At 68.2% G+C, this 19,281-nt stretch overlaps 3 protein-coding genes across 4 annotated transcripts in view; all 3 read right to left on the minus strand.

The window, feature by feature from the left end:
* The window catches only part of DOC2A (double C2 domain alpha), a 20,410-nt gene extending 14,903 nt beyond the window's left edge, over positions 1 to 5,507 (minus strand). The window contains exons 1-4 of one of the 2 annotated variants that reach the window (XM_050952378.1): positions 5,480 to 5,506; positions 4,577 to 4,833; positions 3,389 to 3,650; positions 2,305 to 2,384 (exon numbers count right to left, since the gene is read on the minus strand). In XM_050952378.1, the coding sequence (XP_050808335.1) occupies positions 2,305 to 2,384; positions 3,389 to 3,641 (333 nt within the window). In that variant the 5' untranslated portion in view covers positions 3,642 to 3,650; positions 4,577 to 4,833; positions 5,480 to 5,506. Of the gene's footprint in view, positions 1 to 2,304; positions 2,385 to 3,388; positions 3,651 to 4,576; positions 4,834 to 5,479 lie in introns of both variants that reach the window. The other variant, XM_050952379.1, reaches the window with a different exon arrangement.
* The window catches only part of TNFRSF12A (TNF receptor superfamily member 12A), a 28,710-nt gene extending 12,539 nt beyond the window's left edge, over positions 1 to 16,171 (minus strand). The window contains exons 1-5 of the mRNA XM_050952445.1: positions 16,008 to 16,171; positions 13,059 to 13,160; positions 12,679 to 12,810; positions 12,276 to 12,330; positions 10,794 to 11,749 (exon numbers count right to left, since the gene is read on the minus strand). Of these exons, the coding sequence (XP_050808402.1) occupies positions 12,278 to 12,330; positions 12,679 to 12,810; positions 13,059 to 13,160; positions 16,008 to 16,080 (360 nt within the window). The 5' untranslated portion in view covers positions 16,081 to 16,171 and the 3' untranslated portion in view covers positions 10,794 to 11,749; positions 12,276 to 12,277. The remainder of the gene's footprint in view (positions 1 to 10,793; positions 11,750 to 12,275; positions 12,331 to 12,678; positions 12,811 to 13,058; positions 13,161 to 16,007) is intronic.
* A 1,255-nt stretch (positions 16,172 to 17,426) lies between these two features.
* LOC127051175 (complement factor B-like) overlaps positions 17,427 to 19,281 on the minus strand; it is a 30,152-nt gene continuing 28,297 nt past the window's right edge. The window contains 2 exon segments of the mRNA XM_050953145.1: positions 17,427 to 17,554; positions 18,857 to 18,906. Coding sequence (XP_050809102.1) covers positions 17,432 to 17,554; positions 18,857 to 18,906 — 173 coding nt within the window. The 3' untranslated portion in view covers positions 17,427 to 17,431.

The raw sequence follows: 19,281 nt of genomic DNA on the forward strand, positions 1-19,281 counted from the left end.
GGGGGCATATTTACCTTGCAGGCCCCCGGCAGCAGGTGAAGTTTGACGTAGGGATCAGCCAGGGCATTAAAATCCATTGGCTTCACAGCCCCTGGGGGAGAGAGAGATCAGAGCCCCCCCAGCTCCCTACGGCCCTGCAACGTCCCTGCACCATGCAGGTGCTGCCTTCCCCAGTGACCCCCAACCCCCTCCCTCCAACTGCGCCAGGCCCCCGAATGGCTGACCCTGAACCGCCCACAGCACCACCCCAGGTCTCACCCCAGACTGTCCCCGCTGGAACTCCCCCCTTTCACAGCCCAGAGCCAAACCAGGCTCCAGGATGGGGAGGTTTGGCAGAGATTTGAGCCTTGGGGGAAGGGCTGGGCTAGCATGGGTGCAGGTCAGGAGTGAGGGGCACCGGCCGAGCTGGGCTGGGCTGGCAGGGGGCTGCGTGGTCGGGAATGAGGGGCACCGGCAGAGCTGGGGGGTGGCAGGGCTGAGCTGGCAGGGGCTGCGGTCAGGAGTGAGGGGCATCAGCAGAAAATGAGGGGGGCAGGCTGGGCTGCTGGCAGGGGGCTGCGGGTCAGGAAGTGACGGGGCACCGGCAGACTGGAGGGGAGCCCAGAGCTGGCCTTGCAGGGGCTGCGGGTCGGGAGTGAGGGGCACTTGCAGAGCTGGGGTGGGGGATCAGGGCTGGGCTAGCAGGGGGCTGTGTGTGGAGAGTGATGGGCAACTGGCAGCGCTGGGAGGGGGCAGGGCTGGTCTGGCAATTGGGGCTGCGGTCGAGAGTGAGGGCGCCGCAGCGCTGGGGGGGGCAGGCTGGGCTGGTGGGGGCTGTGGGGCGGGAGTGAGGGGCACCGCGGCATGTCTTGGGGGGCAGGGCTGGGCTACAGGGGCTGCGGGTCGGGGGTGAGGGGCCACCGGCAGCGCTGGGGGGGGGCAGGGCTCGGCTGGCAGGGGCTGCGGGTCGGGAGTGAGGGGCACCGGCAGCGCTGGGAGGGGGCAGGGCTGGGCTAGCATGGGCTGCGGGTCGGGAGTGAGGGGCACCGGCAGGGCTGGGGGGGCCGGGCTGGGCTGGCAGGGGGCTGCGGGTCGGGAGTGAGGGGCACCGGCAGGGCTGGGGGGGCAGGGCTGGGCTGGCAGGGGGCTGCGGGTCGGGAGTGAGGGGCACCGGCAGCGCTGGGAGGGGGCAGGGCTGGGCTGCAAGGGGGCTGCGGGTCGGGAGTGAGGGGCACCGGCAGGGCTGGGGGGGCAGGGCTGGGCTGGCAGGGGGCTGCGGGTCGGGAGTGAGGGGCACCGGCAGACCCAGTCCCCATCACCATATTCTGTCTCTTGCGCCTGGTCCCCACCCTGAGTCACCCCGCTGCGTTGCCATGGCAACACAGATGCCTCTGGTCCCAGTCTTGGCAAGTTGCCAGGATGCTGATGGCTGCACCATTCCTGCCGCTGGGAATTGGGGTGTGTGGGTGGATTGAAGGGTCGAGGCAGGACACTGTTGGGGGAGCCCCCCCCATTCCAGTGGGGTTAGGCAGCAGCAAAGGTGGGAAAGAGAGAAAGGGGTGAGCGAGGCTGGAGACGCCTCCCAGCCTTTAATTACAGGGAACACGCAGCCAGATTGAGACATGTCTGCACGGGGACTGCGGGTCGGGCGTCAGTAGCACCGGCAGAGCTGGTGGGGGTCAGAGCTGGGCTGGGCTAGCAGGGACTGTGAGTCGGGAGTGAGGGGCACCGGCAGAGCTGGGGGGGCAGGGCTGGGCTGGCAGGGGCTGCGGGTCAGGAGTGAGGGGCACCGGCAGAGCTGGAGGGGAAGGGCTGGGCTGGCAGGGGCTGTGGGTCAGAGTGAGGGGGCACCGGCAGAGCTGGGGGGGGCAGGGCTGGGCTGGCAGGGGCTGTGGGTCGGGAGTGAGGGGCACCGGGCTGAGCTGGGGGTGGGGGCAGGGCTGGGCTAGCAGGGGCTGCGGGTCGGGAGTGAGGGGCACCGGCAGAGCTGGGGTAGGGGGCAGGGCTGGGCTGGCAGGGGCTGCGGGTCGGGAGTGAGGGGCACCGGCAGAGCTGGGGTAGGGGGCAGGGCTGGGCTGGCAGGGGCTGCGGGTTGGGAGTGAGGGGCACCGGCAGAGCTGGGGTAGGGGGCAGGGCTGGGCTGGCAGGGGCTGCGGGTCGGGAGTGAGGGGCACCGGCAGAGCTGGGGGGGCAGGGCTGGGCTGGCAGGGGCTGCGGGTCGGGAGTGAGGGGCACCGGCAGAGCTGGGGTAGGGGGCAGGGCTGGGCTGGCAGGGGCTGCGGAGTGGCAGTGAGCTGGCGGGGGGCTGTGGGTCGAGAGTCCTACCTTGGCCCGGAGGATGGTGCAGTGCAGGGTGCAGCTCTCGGGGTCATAGAGCAGATCAAACTCCAGGGTCCCCAGAGCCGCTGTGGGAAAGAAAACCAGGATCAATCAGAGCCCCCCCCCCAACTCCCCAGACACTCTGCTGTCCACCCTGACTCCCCACTACCTGTCACCTACTCATAGCCCAGCTCGCTATCTACCTACCCGCACAGCCCCTCGGCTCCCCACCTCCCTATCCATCCCCATCCAGCCCCTCTATCTATCCCCCCACACCCCCTCTATCTATCCATCCCCCCACACCCCCTCTATCCATCCCCCCACATCCCCTCTATCTATCTTCACACACTCCCTCTATCTATCTTCACACACTCCCTCTATCTATCCCCATCCACCCCCTCTATCTATCCATCCCCCCACACCCCCTCTATCTATCTTCACACACTCCCTCTATCTATCCCCATCCACCCCCTCTATCTATCCACCCCCCCACACTCCCTCTATCTATTCCCCCACACCCCCTCTATCTATCCATGCCCCCACACCCTCTATCTATCTATCCCCATCCGCCCCATCTGTCTATCCCCATTTACCCCCTCTATCATTCTACACACACCCCATCTATCTCCACACACCCCATCTATCTATCTGCCTATCTGTCCCCCCACACCCCTTCTATCTATCCCCATCCACCCCCTCTATCTATCTATCCCCCCACACCCCCTCTAGCTATCTCCACACACCCCATCTATCTATCTGCCTATCTGTCCCCCCACACCCCTTCTATCTATCCCCATCCACCCCCTCTATCTATCTATCCATCCCCCCACACTCCTTCTATCTATCTATCCCCATCCACCCATCTATCTATCCATCCCCACACACCCCCTTTATCTATCTATCCCCATCCACCCCCTCTATCTATCTATCTGTCCCCCCACACCCTCTCTATCTATCTATCTATCTATCTATCTATCTATGTCCCGGACGCCTGGGTCTCACTGTGCAGCCCGGTCTCTGGGGGCGCTGCAGGGCCCCCTAGGGGACCCGTCCCGGACGCCTGGGTCCCCTCCCCCTTCCAGCCACTTACTGGTGTCATCCGAGTCATAGCTGTCGGCCTCGTATCCCTGCTCTGCGGGCCCCGAGCCGAGGGGGGTGTCGAGGGGGGCGGGCGGGCGGCAGGGCCCCCCCCCGTCCTGCGCGGGGCCCTCCCCAGGGCTGCGGCGGGGGAAGTAGTCGGAGATCTGGCGGATGGGGCGGATGGGGCCTGGGCTCACGTCGATGGCCATGTGCTCGCGGATCGGCACCGGGGCCTTGTCCCGACCCCCGCCCCGGCCGGACATGCATGCGCCCTGCGAGGAGGGGGGCGGGGGTTCACCGGGCTGCGGGGGGGGTCAGAGCCTCTCCCCCTGCAGCCCCCAGCTCCGTCCCTCTCCCCGCACCGCCTGCGCTGCCCCCCACTTGCATCCCCCTCCTCCACTGCCCCCCACCCCGCCCTACCTCCCAGCTCCGTCCCCCACCTGCATCCCCCTCCTCCACTGCCCCCCTCCCCTGCCCTACCTCCCAGCTCCCTCCCCCACCTGCATCCCCCTCCTCCACTGCCCCCCAGCCCTGCTCTACCTCCCAGCTCCGTCCCCCACCTGCATCCCCCTCCTCCACTGCCCCCCACCCCTGCCCTACCTCCCAGCTCCGTCCCCCACCTGCATCCCCCTCCTCCACTGCCCCCCACCCCTGCCCTACCTCCCAGCTCCGTCCCCCACCTGCATCCCCCTCCTCCACTGCCCCCCTCCCCTGCCCTACCTCCCAGCTCCGTCCCCCACCTGCATCCCCCTCCTCCACTGCCCCCCACCCCTGCCCTACCTCCCAGCTCCGTCCCCCACCTGCATCCCCCCCTCCACTGCCCCCCTCCCCCATAGCTGTGCCCTGCCCCCCAGCTCCATCCCCCACCTGCATCCCCCTCCTCCACTGCCCCCCACCCCTGCCCTACCTCCCAGCTCCGTCCCCCACCTGCATCCCCCTCCTCCACTGCCCCCCACCCCTGCCCTACCTCCCAGCTCCGTCCCCCAGCTCCATCCCCCTCCTCCACTGCCCCCCCATCTGCATCCCCCTCTTCCACTGCCCCCTGCACTGCCCCCACCTGCATCCCCCCACAACCCCCTCCTCTGCCCCCCAGGTCCTTCTCCCACTTCCTCCCCTTGCCCCCCTCCCCTCAGCCTCCGGACCCAAGTTCCATTCCCCTCCCCCTTCTGCCCCCAAAATCTCCCCCCGCCCGCGCTACCTGCTCCCTTCTCGCCGGCAACAAGTAGCTGGAGGGATCGCGCCTGGCGGGATGAGCAGCCGGAGGATCGGCGGGGGGGGCGAGTCCAGAGGGGCGGGGCTGGGCTGGGCGGACAGACAGACAGACAGACCTGGCCTGGGTGTGATGGGGAGACCCGGGGGCTACCGGGGACACCAGAACAGCGAATTCACCCCAAAATGCTGTGGCGAGGGGAAGGCGGGGAGGGGGGCTGGGAGCCAGGACGCCTGGGTTCTCTCCTGCGTGTAAATAAAGCAAGAAAGAGAGTTTAGTACAGGGTGAGCCGGTGCCCCTCACTCCCGACCCGCAGCCCCTGCCAGCCCAGCCCAGCCCCCCCCCCCAGCTCTGCCGGTGCCCCTCACTCCCGACCCGCAGCCACTGCCAGCCCTGCCCCCCCCCCAGCTCTGCCGGTGCCCCTCACTCCCGACCCGCAGCCCTTGCCAGCCCTGCCCCCCTCCCGCTCTGCCGGTGCCCCTCACTCCCGACCCGCAGCCCCTGCCAGCCCAGCCCTGGCCCCCCAGCTCTGCCGGTGCCCCTCACTCCCGACCCACAGCCCCCGCCAGCCCAGCCCTGCCCCCCAGCTCTGCCGGTGCCCCTCACTCCCGACCCACAGCCCCTGCCAGCCCAGCCCTGCTCCCCCAGCTCTGCCGGTGCCCCTCACTCCCGACCTGCAGCCCCTGCCAGCCCAGCCCTGCCCCCCCAGCTCTGCCGGTGCCCCTCACTTCTGACCCACAGCCCCTGCCAGCCCAGCCCGCTCACAGGAGATAAATGTGGGATTCTCTCGACCAGGGAATATACCTGGGAGATTCAGAGATTTCATATCTCCCCCCTCCCCGCCTCCTGCTCCACTGCCCCCCCATCCATGTTGCCATGACAACTCCCAACCTGGTCCAGTTCCAGGCCAGGAAATATTCCCTCCAGTGGCGGATGCTGCGGACTGACATTTAATGAGAGATTCGCCAGCGGCGCCAGCTGCAGGATCGGGGGGGAGAGGGCGGGCCCCTGGGGTCTCTCCCCATCCCAGGGGGTCGGGGGGGCTGGGGTGACAGGCAGGGAATCGAGTCTATGAACTGTCCAAGCAGGAGGAGCCATTCATTTAATGTGATCCAGGGGGAGGGGGGAGCCCAGGCTAATTAGGGCTGAAAGCAGCTTTCGGGGGCGCGGGGGCGGACAGGCGGGAACCCAGGAGCTGGGTGCTGGACGAGGGAGGAGAGAGGGTTGGAGAAGAGAAGAAAATAAATTCTGGGCTCCCCCCCCCCAGCTCTGCTAGTGCCCCTCACTCCCGACCCGCAGCCCCTGCCAGCCCAGCCCCCCAGCTCTGCCAGTGCCCCTCACTCCCAACCCACAGCCCCTGCCAGCCCAGCCCTGCCCCCTCCAACTCTGCTAGTGCCCCTCACTCCCGACCCACAGCCCCTGCCAGCCCAGCCCTGCCCCCCCCCGCTCTGCCGGTGCCCCTCACTCCCGACCCGCAGCCCCTGCCAGCCCAGCCCTGCCCCCCCAGCTCTGCCAGTGCCCCTCACTCCCGACCCACAGCCCCTGCCAGCCGAGCCCTGCCCCCCCCAGCTCTGCCAGTGCCCCTCACTCCCGACCCGCAGCCCCCCCGCCAGCCCAGCCCTGCCCCCCCAGCTCTGCCGGTGCCCCTCACTCCCGACCCGCAGCCCCCCCGCCAGCCCAGCCCTGCCCCCCCAGCTCTGCCGGTGCCCCTCACTCCCGACCCGCAGCCCCCCCGCCAGCCCAGCCCTGCCCCCCCAGCTCTGCCGGTGCCCCTCACTCCCGACCCGCAGCCCCCCCGCCAGCCCAGCCCTGCCCCCCCAGCTCTGCCGGTGCCCCTCACTCCCGACCCGCAGCCCCCCCGCCAGCCCAGCCCTGCCCCCCCAGCTCTGCCGGTGCCCCTCACTCCCGACCCGCAGCCCCCCCGCCAGCGTTCCTGGTGCGCTGTGGCGCCTGGGGGCTGAGCGCTGCTGCCAATGGGGGAGGCGGGCGCCGGCTGGGGGCTGACTGAGGCCAGGCCGGGCTGCGGCTGGGGACTCGCCGGGCTCCGGGGTGACACGTCTCGGCTGAGAGGAACGTGGCTCCCGGCGCCTCGTCGCGCTTCCAGTTCTTGGCTCCGGGGAAAGTCAGCGCCCTGCGCGGGGCTGGAGACGGGGGAGCCAGGCGCCAGCCAGGCCCTGCCCGGGGCCGGATCGGAGCTGGTGCCCCCCACCGGGGCCAGGCCCCTGCCCCATTCCCCGGCCCCCCGAGCCAGCCAGGCCCTGCCGGGGGCCGGATCGGAGCTGGTGCCCCCCACCGGGGCCAGGCCCCTGCCTCATTCCCCGCCCCCGAGCCAGCCAGGCCCTGCCCTGGGACCCCCCACCGGGGCCAGGCCCCTGCCCCATTTCCCCCCCCCCCCCGAGCCAGCCAGGCCCTGCCCTGGGACCCCCCACCGGGGCCAGGCCCCTGCCCCATTCCCCGGCCCCCCGAGCCAGCCAGGCCCTGCCCTGGGACCCCCCACCGGGGCCAGGCCCCTGCCCCATTCCCCGGCCCCCCGAGCCAGCCAGGCCCTGCCCGGGGCCGGATCGGAGCCGGCGCCCCCCATCGGGGCCAGGCCCCTTCTGGCCTGCGTCCCGCAAGCCCGGCTCTCTGCTGTGGCCTGTGCCCCACGTCGGGGCGGGCGGCTCGGATGCGGCTCCGCACGTTGTGCCCATGCAGGGCTCTGCCTGCTCTGGCCGACTCGTTAGCGGCCCTGCCTGGCATCGCTAATTAGGGGCGGGGGGGGCTCAGCTGTTTGTCTGTTTGGGGCCCAGACTGTCTGACCTTTAAAATCCTCTCACATAAAGCTCCCCCCCCCACTTCCCCGGCTCCTCTCCTTCCCTTGCAGGAACAGCCTGTTCCTCCAGACACCCCCAAACAGCCCTGGGGGCGCTGACGGGTCCTGGCTTTCAGTTTCGCTTTTTCTCCGGAGATGCGGCCACCTCTGGGCTGGGGCAGGGGCTGGTTATACAAGGACCCCAGGTTCGGTGCCGATCTGGGGCCCCTCCGCAGTGGGTGGGGCTGGGCTCACAGGGACCCGTTTTTCGGGGCTGGGATGCAGCCACCTCTGGGGAGGGATGCGGGGCCTAGACACACGGGATACCTCGCCTGGCCCTGAGATGCAGCCGCCTCTGGGGAGGGATGCGGGGGCTGTTTGTAGAGGGTTTTTTTTCTGGACCGGGCCCACAAACTCCTCTCGGACTATATCCGTCCCTCCATCTGGCTGGGTTTGTAGCTCCCAGCTCAGAGCGCGTCATTTTGTCCTTACCGCGCCTCTGCCAGATTGTGTCCCCACTTCCGCCCCCACTTCGCTGCTGCCCCCGCCCCACCTGGGGAGACGAGGCGGCTGCGGCTGGAACCCAGGAGTCCGGGGATCTCGGGACCGAGCCCAGCGCTGAGACGATGGAGCAGATCTGCCCCCCAGCACCCGCCACTCAGCAAAACACAAGAATCAGCCACGTCCCAGCCCCGGGCGAGGGGTCCCGGTGTACCCAGCCCCCGCGTCCCTCCCCAGAGGTGGCTGCATCCCAGCCCCGGGCGAGGAGTCCCATGAGCCCCCCCCGCTATAGACCATTTGGGGGGAAGCCGGGGCGTTGCAGTAGCAGAACGTGGCCACACGATGGCGACAGAACCCAGAAAATGCGAACACGAGACAGGGCACAGTCCTGACCTGCAGCCCCGGGAACAGCTCCGGAACCCAGGCGTCCGGGCTCCCAGCCCTGCCCCCAGAGCGGGGAGAGAACCCAGGCGTCCGGGCTCCCAGCCCCTCCCCCAGAGCGGGGAGAGAACCCAGGAGTCCGGGCTTCCAGCCCTAAAGCGGGGAGAGAACCCAGGAGTCCGGGCTCCCAGCCCCTCCCCCAGGGCGGAGAGAACCCAGGAGTCCGGGCTTCCAGCTCTAGAGCGGGGAGAGAACCCAGGAGTCCGGGCTCCCAGCCCTGCCCCCCCCCATCCCCTCGTCACAAAAGCCCGAAGTTAAGAATTTCCCGGCTGCGCAGTCCAGGGAGTTAACCCTTTCCGAGCCGGCCCCCAACTGCCCCCGCCTATGGGGGAGGGGGCAGACAGGGGATCTGGGCTGAAACAATCTCAGCGGGGGACCCGAGCCAGGACGCCTGGGTTCTTTGCAAGGGGAGTGGGAGCTGGTGGGTCAGAGCAGGGGGGGCTGGAGCCAGGGCTCCTGGGTTCTCTCCCCGGCTCTGGGAGGGGGGGCTGGTGGTTAGAGCAGGGGGGGCTGGAGCCAGGACTCCTGGGTTCTCTCCCTGGCTCTGGGAGGGGAGTGGGGGCTGGTGGTTAGAGCAGGGGGGGCTGGGAGCCAGGACTCCTGGGTTCTCTCCCTGGTTCTGGGAGGGGAGTGGGGGCTGGTGGGTCAGAGCAGGGGGGCTGGGAGCCAGGACTCCTGGGTTCTCTCCCGGCTCTGGTGCCGCTGTTTCTATAAATAGCCCTTTTCTCGGTCTGTTTCATTCCTTCGCCCCGGCTGGGTTTCTCCTGGGTTGCGTCAGACCGGAACATTCCTGCGGCCTGACGCGGCGGCTCCACGTCCCTGCTCCGCCTCCACCTTTCGCTTGGCACAGGCCGCGGCCTGCTGCGAGCTTCCCCCAGCAGTGCCCTCCCCCATGCTGCGAGCTTCCCCAGAAGTGCCCCTGCCGGGGGTCTCCCCAGAGCGCTGCGAGCTTCCCCCATCAGTGCCCCTGCCGGAAGTCTCCCCAGAGCGCTGCGAGCTTCCCCCAGCAGTGCCCCTGCCAGGGGTTTCCCCAGAGCGCTGCGAGCTTCCCCCAGCAGTGCCGCTGCGGGGGGGTCTCCCCACAGCGCTGCGAGCTTCCCCCAGCAGTGCCCTCCCCCATGCTGCGAGCTTCCCCAGAAGTGCCCCTGCCGGGAGTCTCCCCAGAGCGCTGCGAGCTTCCCTCAGCAGTGCCCCTGCCAGGGGTTTCCCCAGAGCGCTGCGAGCTTCCCCCAGCAGTGCCCCTGCTGGGGGTCTCCCCACAGCACTGCGAGCTTCCCCCAGCAGTGCCGCTGCCAGGGGTCTCCCCAGAGCGCTGCGAGCTTCCCTCAGCAGTGCCCCTGCTGGGGGGTCTCCCCAGAGCACTGCGAGCTTCCTCCAGCAGTGCCCCTGCCGGGGGTCTCCCCAGAGCGCTGCGAGCTTCCCTCAGCAGTGCCGCTGCCGGGGGTCTCCCCAGAGCGCTGCAAGCTTCCCTCAGCAGTGCCCCTGCCGGGGGTCTCTCCAGAGCACTGTGAGCTTCCTCCAGCAGTGCCCCTGCTGGGGGTCTCCCCAGAGTGCTGCGAGCTTCCCCCTAGCAGTGCCCCAGCGCTGGGGGCTCCAGCCTTTGGCCCCTGTACCAGTAACCAGCCAAGGTGCTGGTGCTGCAAGCTTCCCCCTAGCAGTGCCCTCAGCTTCTTGGCTCTGGCTGGCTCTGGTCCTGGCCTCCCAGGGCGGCTGAGTCACTGGAGGGGGAGGCTGGGGGGTGAAGCAATGGGTCAGGAATGCAGGAGCCACTGGGGTGAAACTGAGCAGGGGGTGAGTCAGAGGTGGGGGATGGGAGGAAAGGAAGGGATGCAAAGTAGAAAGCGAGAGAGCGAGGCAGAGGCTGAAAGGGAAGAGGGAAATGGGGAAAAGACGGAGGGAGAAAGAGAGGAAGGAATTCGAGTTTTTCCAGGAGGGAAAGAAGGGAATCAGAAAATGAAGCGAAGGAAGAGAGGGGAGGGGAAACGGGAGGAGAAGGAAACGGAGCCCCTGAGAGAAAGGGAAGGAGCCAGGAAAGAGAGAACGGAGGGGACAAAAGGGGTGAGAAATGGAGGGGCAGAGACAAGCCCCCCCTGCCCCCAGGGAAGAGACCCCGGGGAGGGGACACGGGGCTTTGCCCCTCTGGGGGGCACCGGCTCTGAGCCAGTTCCAAGCTCAACGGTCAGTTTAAAAATTAAAATTTTATTGTAATTCTCCTGAAACTGCGAAGTCCGAATCCTTCGGCGCCAGGTGGTTTCTTACTCAAGCCGCACGTGAAACGCGGTGAGTGCCAACAACATAAATAGACACATGGGGGGAGGGGAGCTGGGAATCTAGGTGGATGCCCAAAAAATGGCACCTCCAACCCTGTCACTTCAGTGGCCCTGCCACCCGGGAAGCAGCTCATGGAAGATAGCAGGGACTTATGCAGAGCTAGAAAAGGACCCAACCCCACCCCTCACCGGGATACAGCACCCCCAGAGCTGGGGAGAGAACCCAGGAGTCCTGGCTCCCAGCCCCTCCTGCTCTAACCACTAGACATCCCCCTCCCCCAGAGCTGGGGAGAGAACCTAGGAGTCTGGGCTCCCAGACCCAGCTTTGAGAATTTAACTTTTCTCCATCAGTTACACTGTCCCTATATACAGATAATTCACTCACATCCCAGGCCACAGGCTGGTATTTCTGGGGTTGGGGAAAAGGAGGATGTTGGAGGGGGGGACACAGGAGGGGCAGGGGGAATAGAGTGGAGGGGGTAAATGCCCTCTCCCCCGCAATACTGACCCCTTTGGATTTGTGCCCCCCCCAGGTTTTGAGGTACCATTGGTTGACCCCCCCACCCTGAGGTTAAAAAGTTCCTTGGTGTTATTGGGTCTGGAATAGAGAGTGTCTGATTTTGGGGGGCACCGATCTGGGGGGGGCAGTTCTCAAGATTTAAAGGTACCCTAGACTGCCTCTAGTGGACCCCAAGTCTCCCCCTGGGGTGCTCCTAAAGGGACCCCAGATTCTTCTACAGCAGCCGAAGATCTGAGGTTTTGGGTCACAGGGAGGATCCCTTGTAATCTGAGAGATTTCCCCCTTCCTAAGCCGGGGAAGTGCAAATTTGCAATGCTTCTGGAGAGGCCCCAATATGGGGCATTGGGGAAAACCCCAGCCCCCCATCTCAGAGACGGGGGGGGGCAGTATTTCAAGCAGAAACCCTCCAATTTTTTCTAGTAACATGGTGTGAGGGGAAGACTTGGGGGTCTCCAGAACCCCCCTGAAGCTGTGCAAAATAGAACATCCCCTCCTGATTCCAAGAGTCCTTTTTGGGGAGTGGTGAAAATCAGGGTTTGGGGGGACGTTGGTCAAAGGCTGCAGATGGGGCTTCTGTGGCGATCCGAGGGTTAGTGTCTCCAATTCCGCCCCACGGGTGCCCAGACCAGATACGTCACCTGCCAGAGAGAGAACAAATGAATAAACCAGCCTCACAGCTGGCCTGGCAGGGGCTGTGGGTCAGGAGTGAGGGGCACCAGCAGAGCTGGGAGAGCCCAGGGCTGGGCTAGAAGGGACTGCGGGTCGGGAGTGAGGGGCACCGGCAGAGCTAGGGGGGCAGGGCTGGGCTGGCAGGGGCTGTGGGTCGGGAGTGAGGGGCACCGGCAGAGCTGGGGGGCAGGGCTGGATTAGCAGGGGCTGCGGGTCGGGAGTGAGGGGCACCAGCAGAGCTGGGGGGGCAGGGCTGGGCTAGCAGGGGGCTGCGGGTCGGGAGTGAGGGGCACCGGCAGAGCTGAGGGGGCAGGGCTGGGCTAGCAGGGGCTGCGGGTCGGGAGTGAGGGGCACCGGCAGAGCTGGGGGGGGGCAGGGCTGGATTAGCAGGGGCTGCGGGTCGGGAGTGAGGGGCACCAGCAGAGCTGGGGGGGCAGGGCTGGGCTAGCAGGGGGCTGCGGGTCAGGAGTGAGGGGCACCATGGATGTCTCTTACCATCAATCTATCAGCGACTCTTCGCCCGAGTGGCCTCCAGTCTCTTCTATGGGGGCTGGAAAGGAGATGCCGGGACAGTTACTGGGCTGTTGGGGGGGACATGGGGTGGGAATCTGGGGAGGAGAAATGAGGGGAAGTTTGGGGAGCCCTGGGAGGCCCATGGGCAGAATCAGGATGATGGGGGCAGGTGGAGAGAGGGGGATTGTGTCTGGGATTTGGGGAGAGGAAGGTCTGGGGGCGGAGGATGGGGGTTCAGGGAGTTTGGGGCATGGGGCGGCTCTGTGATTCAGGGAAAGGAAGATCTGGGGGTGCGGGATGGGGCAGATGTGGGGGGCAGGGGATGGGAGTTCAGGGAGTTTGGGGCCCGGGGTGATTCTGGGATTCAGGGGGGAGGGTCACTCACTGGTGAATTTCTCCCTCTTGCGGCAGCGGGCCCATAGCAGTGCCCCCCCCACAAGGCCGAGCACAGCGACTCCACCCATGGTGCCCCCCACGGCCAGCCACAGCCGGGAGTCCTGGGGCTGGGGCTCGCCACCTGGGGACAGAAAGGAGAGAGCTGGGTTAATGGGGGGGGGAGGGGCATCCCAGCGCCCCCACTGGCCCCCGAGTCACCCCAGAGCAGCCACCACCCAGATCCTCCCCAAGAATCCCCCTCCACTCAGCCCCACACCCTGATGCCCCCTCCCACCATCCTGGAGACCCCCCTCCTGCCTCCGTCCACCCCCCAGACCCCCTCCACCTTGGCCAGAGCTCCAGTGCATTGTGGGCGTGGGGGGGACGTACATGTGGCGCAGAAATCGTTTTTGGTGCGGTGGAGGCAGATGGTGCAGTCCATGCACTTGTCCAGGTCGGGGCTCCAGGACTGGCCCCCTGGGCAGGAGGGACCTGCGGGTGGGGGGGAACAAGGGACCAGGGGAGGGAAGAATGAATAAACCCCAGGAAAAGAGGGGAGGGAGGGAAGGAAAACGCCAGAGGGAAACGAGAATGAAGGTGAAAGGCCCACAAGGACCGAACGAACCACCAGAAAAGGAGGAATAATTCCCCCCCCCAGCAGGCGTAAGACGGGATGGGGGGTAGAGAGGGAGAAAGGATGATGGGGGGGGGGGAATGGAAGGAGAGAGGCGGGGCAGGGGAGCGAGGGAAGGAGAAAAGAGAGAAAACAAAGTTAAACTCTGTGGAAGGTACAAACCTGTAACTTTGATGCTCCCCCGACCCCCCCACCCCGGGCTCTGACCCCCTCATGACGAAGGGCCTATTTCCAGCTAGTGTACGTCAGGGGCAGATGGAGCCGGGGTCACATTTCACCCCGAAATCCAACCCGGTGCCAGGTTAGCAGGGCAGGGGATGTGGGTCGGGAGTGAGGGGCACCGGCAGAGCAGGGGGGAGCCCAGGGCTGGGCTGGCAGGGGGTGCGGGTCAGGAGTGAGAGGCACCGGCAGAGCGGGGGGGGGCAGGGCTGGGCTTGCTGGGGCTGCGGGTCGGGAGTGAGGGGCACCAGCAGGGCTATGGGGGGCAGGGCTGGGCTGGCAGGGGCTGCAGGTCGGGAGTGAGGGGCACCGGCAGAGCTGGGGGCCAGGGCCGGGCTGGCAGGGGCTGCGGGTTGGGAGTGAGGGGCACCAGCAGGGCTATGGGGGGCAGGGCTGGGCTGGCAAGGGCTGCGGGTCGGGAGTGAGGGGCACCGGCAAGGCTGGGCTAGCAGGGGCTGCAGGTCGGGAGTGAGGGGCACCGGCAGAGCTGGGGGCCAGGGCCGGGCTGGCAGGGGCTGCGGGTTGGGAGTGAGGGGCACCAGCAGGGCTATGGGGGGCAGGGCTGGGCTGGCAAGGGCTGCGGGTCGGGAGTGAGGGGCACCGGCAAGGCTGGGCTAGCAGGGGCTGCAGGTCGGGAGTGAGGGGCACCGGCAGAGCTGGGGGGGCAGGGCTGGGCTAGCAGGGGCTGCAGGTCGGGAGTGAGGGGCACCGGCAGAGCTGGGGGGGGTCGTCTGGGCAGATCACCTTCGGGAGGGGTGGGGGAGAAGAATTGGGGGTTCATGGGCAGACACTGAGGGGAGGGGCTCGGAGCTGGGGGGCAGAGTGTTTTGTAGATATGGGGGATCCGATCTTGGGGTGCACGGGGGGCCTGGGGGGATTTGGGGCAGGGAATTTTGGGGGGTTGGGCTAGCGGATCCTGGGGGTCTGGGAGGAGATGGGTGGAAGGGGCAGAACGTTTCGGGGGTGCCGCGTTGGGGGAGGGGCTGGGGCAGCTGCCCCCCCGACTGGACAGTCCAGAATTGCTCATCAGCCCCGCCCCTGTGACGTCAAGTCACGAGCCCAGTGACTCATCACCGGCCCCGCCCCCTGCCGCGCACGTGGGGGGCTGCAGGGAGTGGGTGGGGTCCCCAGGCCCCGCCCCGTCCCCTAGGCACCGCCTCCTCGACAGGGAGATTTTGGGGGGGCGGGGCCGCGACTTCTGCTCCCGGAACCCCCAGTTCACCGCCCCCCAGCGCCCCCCCATCGCAGCGCAGCGCCGGGTCCCGCCAGGCCCCGCCCCAACCCGCCAGCCAATGGGGAGGCGGGCAGGGGGAGTGGCCACATGGTCCCATTCATTGGAAAGGAACGGGCGGGGCTGAACCCCCCCGACACCGCAACATCAAACCAGCCCCGCCCCCCCGGAGCCAGCCCCTGGAGGCAGACACACATCCCGGCCCCCCCCCCACCCCCGGGAACCAGCCCCCACCCCCGGAACCAGCCACTCCCCCCCGAAACCAGACACACACACCCCCGGGACCAGCCCCCCCCCGGGAACCAACCAGCCCCCCCCCCCCGGAACCAGCCACACACACCCCGCATCCCCCCGGGAACCAGACACCCCCCTGGAACCAGCCCCCCCCCGGGAACCAACCAGCCCCCCCCCCCGGAACCAGCCACACACACCCCGCATCCCCCCGGGAACCAGACACCCCCCTGGAACCAGCCCCCCCCCCCGGAACCAGCCACACACACCCCGCATCCCCCCGGGAACCAGACACCCCCCCGGGGAACCAGCCACCCCCCCACCCTGGAACCAGCCACACACACCCCGCATCCCCCCGGGAACCAGCCACCCCCCCGGGGAACCAGCCACCCCCCCACCCTGGAACCAGCCACACACACCCCCGGGAACCAGCCCCCTCCCCCCGGAACCAGCCACACACACCCCGCATCCCCCCGGGAACCAGCCACCCCCCCGGGGAACCAGCCACCCCCCCACCCCGGAACCAGCCACACACACCCCGCATCCCCCCGGGAACCAGCCACCCCCCCCCCCGGGGAACCAGCCACCCCCCCCCCACCCTGGAACCAGCCACACACACCCCGCATCCCCCGGGGAACCAGCCACCCCCCCACCCTGCAACCAGCCACACACACCCCGCATCCCCCCGGGAACCAGCCACCCCCCCACCCTGGAACCAGCCACACACACCCCGCATCCCCCGGGGAACCAGCCACCCCCCCGGAGAACCAGCCACCCCCCCACCCCGGAACCAGCCACACACACCCCGCATCCCCCGGGGAACCAGCCACCCCCCCGGGGAACCAGCCACCCCCCCAGGCAGCCGCACACACAGACGCCGCCCCCCATAACCAGTCAGCTCTCCCAGCCCCCCCAGGCAGTCACTCTCCCAACCCACGGAGCAGCCACGCATCCCAGCCCAGCCGCAAAGAGCCCCCGGGACCCCGCTCAGCCCCGCAGCCCCTTCCCCAGACACCCCCCTCACCTGCGGCCGGCTCGCCCCAGGCGACCCCCAGCAGCACCAGCAGCACCATGGCGAGCTTCCCCCGAGTCTCCATCGCCGGCTCCGGGTCCGGCTGCTCCTGTCCCGAGCGGGGTCTGAGCCGGTGACTCAATCCCCCAAACTTCCAACTTTTCCTGGAGGCTGGAGAGACGCCCCCGCAGATCCGGTCCCGGCAAGGAGAGGGGCGGGGCGGGGGCTGGGAGCCAGGACTCCTGGGTTCTCCTGGCTGAGGGAGGGGAGTGGGGGCTCGTGGGTCAGAGCAGGGGCGGCTGGGAGCCAGGACTCCTGGGTTCTCCTAGGGGAGGGGGGGCTGGGAGCCAGGACTCCTGGGTTCTCTGCCCAGCTCTGGGAGGGGAGGGGGGAGGCTGGTGGGTCAGAGCAGGGGTGGCTGGGAGCCAGGACGCCTGGGTTCTCTCCCCAGCTCTGGGAGGGGAGTGGGGGCTGGTGGGTCAGAGCAGGGGGGGCTGGGAGCCAGGACTCCTGGGTTCTCTCCCAGCTCTGGGAGGGGAATGGGGGCTGGTGGGTCAGAGCAGGGGGGGCTGGGAGCCAGGACTCCTGGGTTCTCTGCCCGGCTCTGGGAGGGGAGTGGGGGCTGGTGGGTCAGAGCAGGGGGGGCTGGGAGCCAGGACTCCTGGGTTCTCTGCCCGGCTCTGGGAGGGGAGTGGGGGCTGGTGGGTCAGAGCAGGGGGGCTGGGAGCCAGGACTCCTGGGTTCTCTGCCCGGCTCTGGGAGGGGAGTGGGGGCTGGTGGGTCAGAGCAGGGGGGCTGGGAGCCAGGACTCCTGGGTTCTCTGCCCGGCTCTGGGAGGGGAGTGGGGGCTGGTGGGTCAGAGCAGGGGGGCTGGGAGCCAGGACTCCTGGGTTCTCTGCCCAACTCTGGGAGGGGAGTGGGGGCTGGGGGGTCAGAGCAGGGGGGGCTGGGAGCCAGGACTCCTGGGTTCTCTGCCCAGCTCTGGGAGGGGAGTGGGGGCTGGGGGGTCAGAGCAGGGGGGGCTGGGAGCCAGGACTCCTGGGTTCTCTGCCCGGCTCTGGGAGGGGAGTGGGGGCTGGTGGGTCAGAGCAGGGGGGCTGGGAGCCAGGACTCCTGGGTTCTCTGCCCGGCTCTGGGAGGGGAGTGGGGGCTGGGGGGTCAGAGCAGGGGGGGCTGGGAGCCAGGACTCCTGGGTTCTCTGCCCGGCTCTGGGAGGGGAGTGGAGACACCACTTTAAGTCAGGACAGGAGGCAACATGGTTTCAAAGATCCAATGAGCTTTATTATTTCCAGGCACAAAGCCCGTGAGGGGCCGGGGGCCTGGCTCTCGCGGGCTCGGACGCCTGGGTTCTAGCATGGCCAGAGGGGGGCAGCCCTTCTCGGGGGAAGGGTGCCCAGGCCTGGCCTGGGGTGAGTGCGTTGGGCGGCGGGGGAGAGTCACTCCAATCCCAGATCCGGGACCTTCTTCCTCATCCAGCCCATGAGCTGCGGGACGCTCCTGTAACCTCCTAGGCCGGTGCCATCGCACTTCTCGGTGGAACCATGGATCACGGTGCCAACCTGTGGGGAGAGAGCGATGGGGCCCCGCTGCCCCCGCCAGCCCAGCCCTGCCCCCTCCACCCCCAGCTCTGCCGGTGCCCCTCACTCCCGACCCGCAGCCCCTGCCAGCCCAGCCCTGCCCCCCAGCTCTGCCGGTGCCCCTCACTCCCGACCCGCAGCCCCTGCCAGCCCAGCCCTGCCCCCTCCACCCCCAGCTCTGCCGGTGCCCCTCACTTCCGACCCACAGCCCCTGCCAGCCCAGCCCTGCCCCCCCAGCTCTGCCAGTGCCCCTCACTCCCGACTCGCAGCCCCTGCCAGCCCAGCCCTGCCCCCCCAGCTCTGCCAGTGCCCCTCACTCCCGACCCGCAGCCCCTGCTAGCCCAGCCCTGCCCCCCCAACTCTGTCGGTGCCCCTCACTCCCAACCCGCAGCCCCTGCCAACCTCCCACCCCCCCATCTCTGCCAATGCCCCTCACTCCTGACCCACAGCCCCTGCCAGCCCCGCCTGTGCCCCCCAGCTCCTGACCCGCAGCCCCTGCCAGCCCAACTCTGCCCCCCCAGCCCTGCTGGTGCCCCTCACTCCCGACCCGCAGCCCCTGCCAGCCCAGCCCTTCCCCCCCAGCTCTGCCGGTGCCCCTCACTCCCGACCCGCAGCCCCCTGCCAGCCCAGCCCTGCCCCTCCAGCTCTGCCAGTGCCCCTCACTCCCGACCCGCAGCCCCTGCCAGCCCAGCCCTGCCCCCTCCACCCCCAGCTCTGCCGGTGCCCCTCACTCCCGACCCGCAGCCCCTGCCAGCCCAGCCCTGCCCCCCAGCTCTGCCGGTGCCCCTCACTCCCGACCCGCAGCCCCTGCCAGCCCAGCCCTGCCCCCTCCACCTCCAGCTCTGCCGGTGCCCCTCACTTCCGACCCACAGCCCCTGCCAGCCCAGCCCTGCCCCCCCAGCTCTGCCAGTGCCCCTCACTCCCGACTCGCAGCCCCTGCCAGCCCAGCCCTGCCCCCCCAGCTCTGCCGGTGCCCCTCACTCCCGACCCGCAGCCCCCTGCTAGCCTAGCCCTGCCCCCCATCTCTGCTGGTGCCCCTCACTCCTGACCCGCAGCCCCCACCCCGGCAGCCCTGCCGGTGCCCCTCAGTCCCAGCCCAGGGCTCTCACTAGCCAGGCCCCTCACTGCTTTCGGAAGGTCTTTCATCGCCCTCTGGTGGTGAGTGTTTGTATTACATTATATCGTCCTTTTGTGTCCACACTCCTGAGAGCAGGGTGGTCTCCCGCCCACCCCCGTGTCTGTCGCCCGTCCCCGGGAGGGTCCTTCGGTTTGGGAGCGTCTCACCTGTATCCCGCACTGGTTTCGCTTCACTACGAAGGGTCCCCCGGAGTCGCCTGGAGGGAGAAGGGGACACGAGGGTTGACATCCTGGGAGTGGGAGTGGGGTGGGGGGGCCCTGGAGTGAAGGGAGGGAGGAAGGGATGAAGAAACAGGAGCATGAATGAATGGCCGAAGGAATCAAGGAACGAACGAATGACTCAGGTAAATGAAGGAAGAACCGAGGAAGAAAGGAATGAGTCACAGAAGGAAGAAGTGAATGAACCAAGGAGCAAGCGGAGGAGTCCAGGCAGGAGCGAAGGAAGGAAGGAAGGAGGCGCGTAGGAAGGACTCAAGGAATGAACGTATGAAGGAAGCAGGTCCCGTGTGGCGGGCGCCTGCGGAAATGAATCAACTGACGGATTCACGCGTGAATGAATCCAGCGGCCGAGT

The sequence above is a fragment of the Gopherus flavomarginatus genome, chromosome 5 (assembly GCF_025201925.1).
Source record: "Gopherus flavomarginatus isolate rGopFla2 chromosome 5, rGopFla2.mat.asm, whole genome shotgun sequence".
Classification (NCBI taxonomy): Eukaryota; Metazoa; Chordata; order Testudines; family Testudinidae; genus Gopherus; species Gopherus flavomarginatus.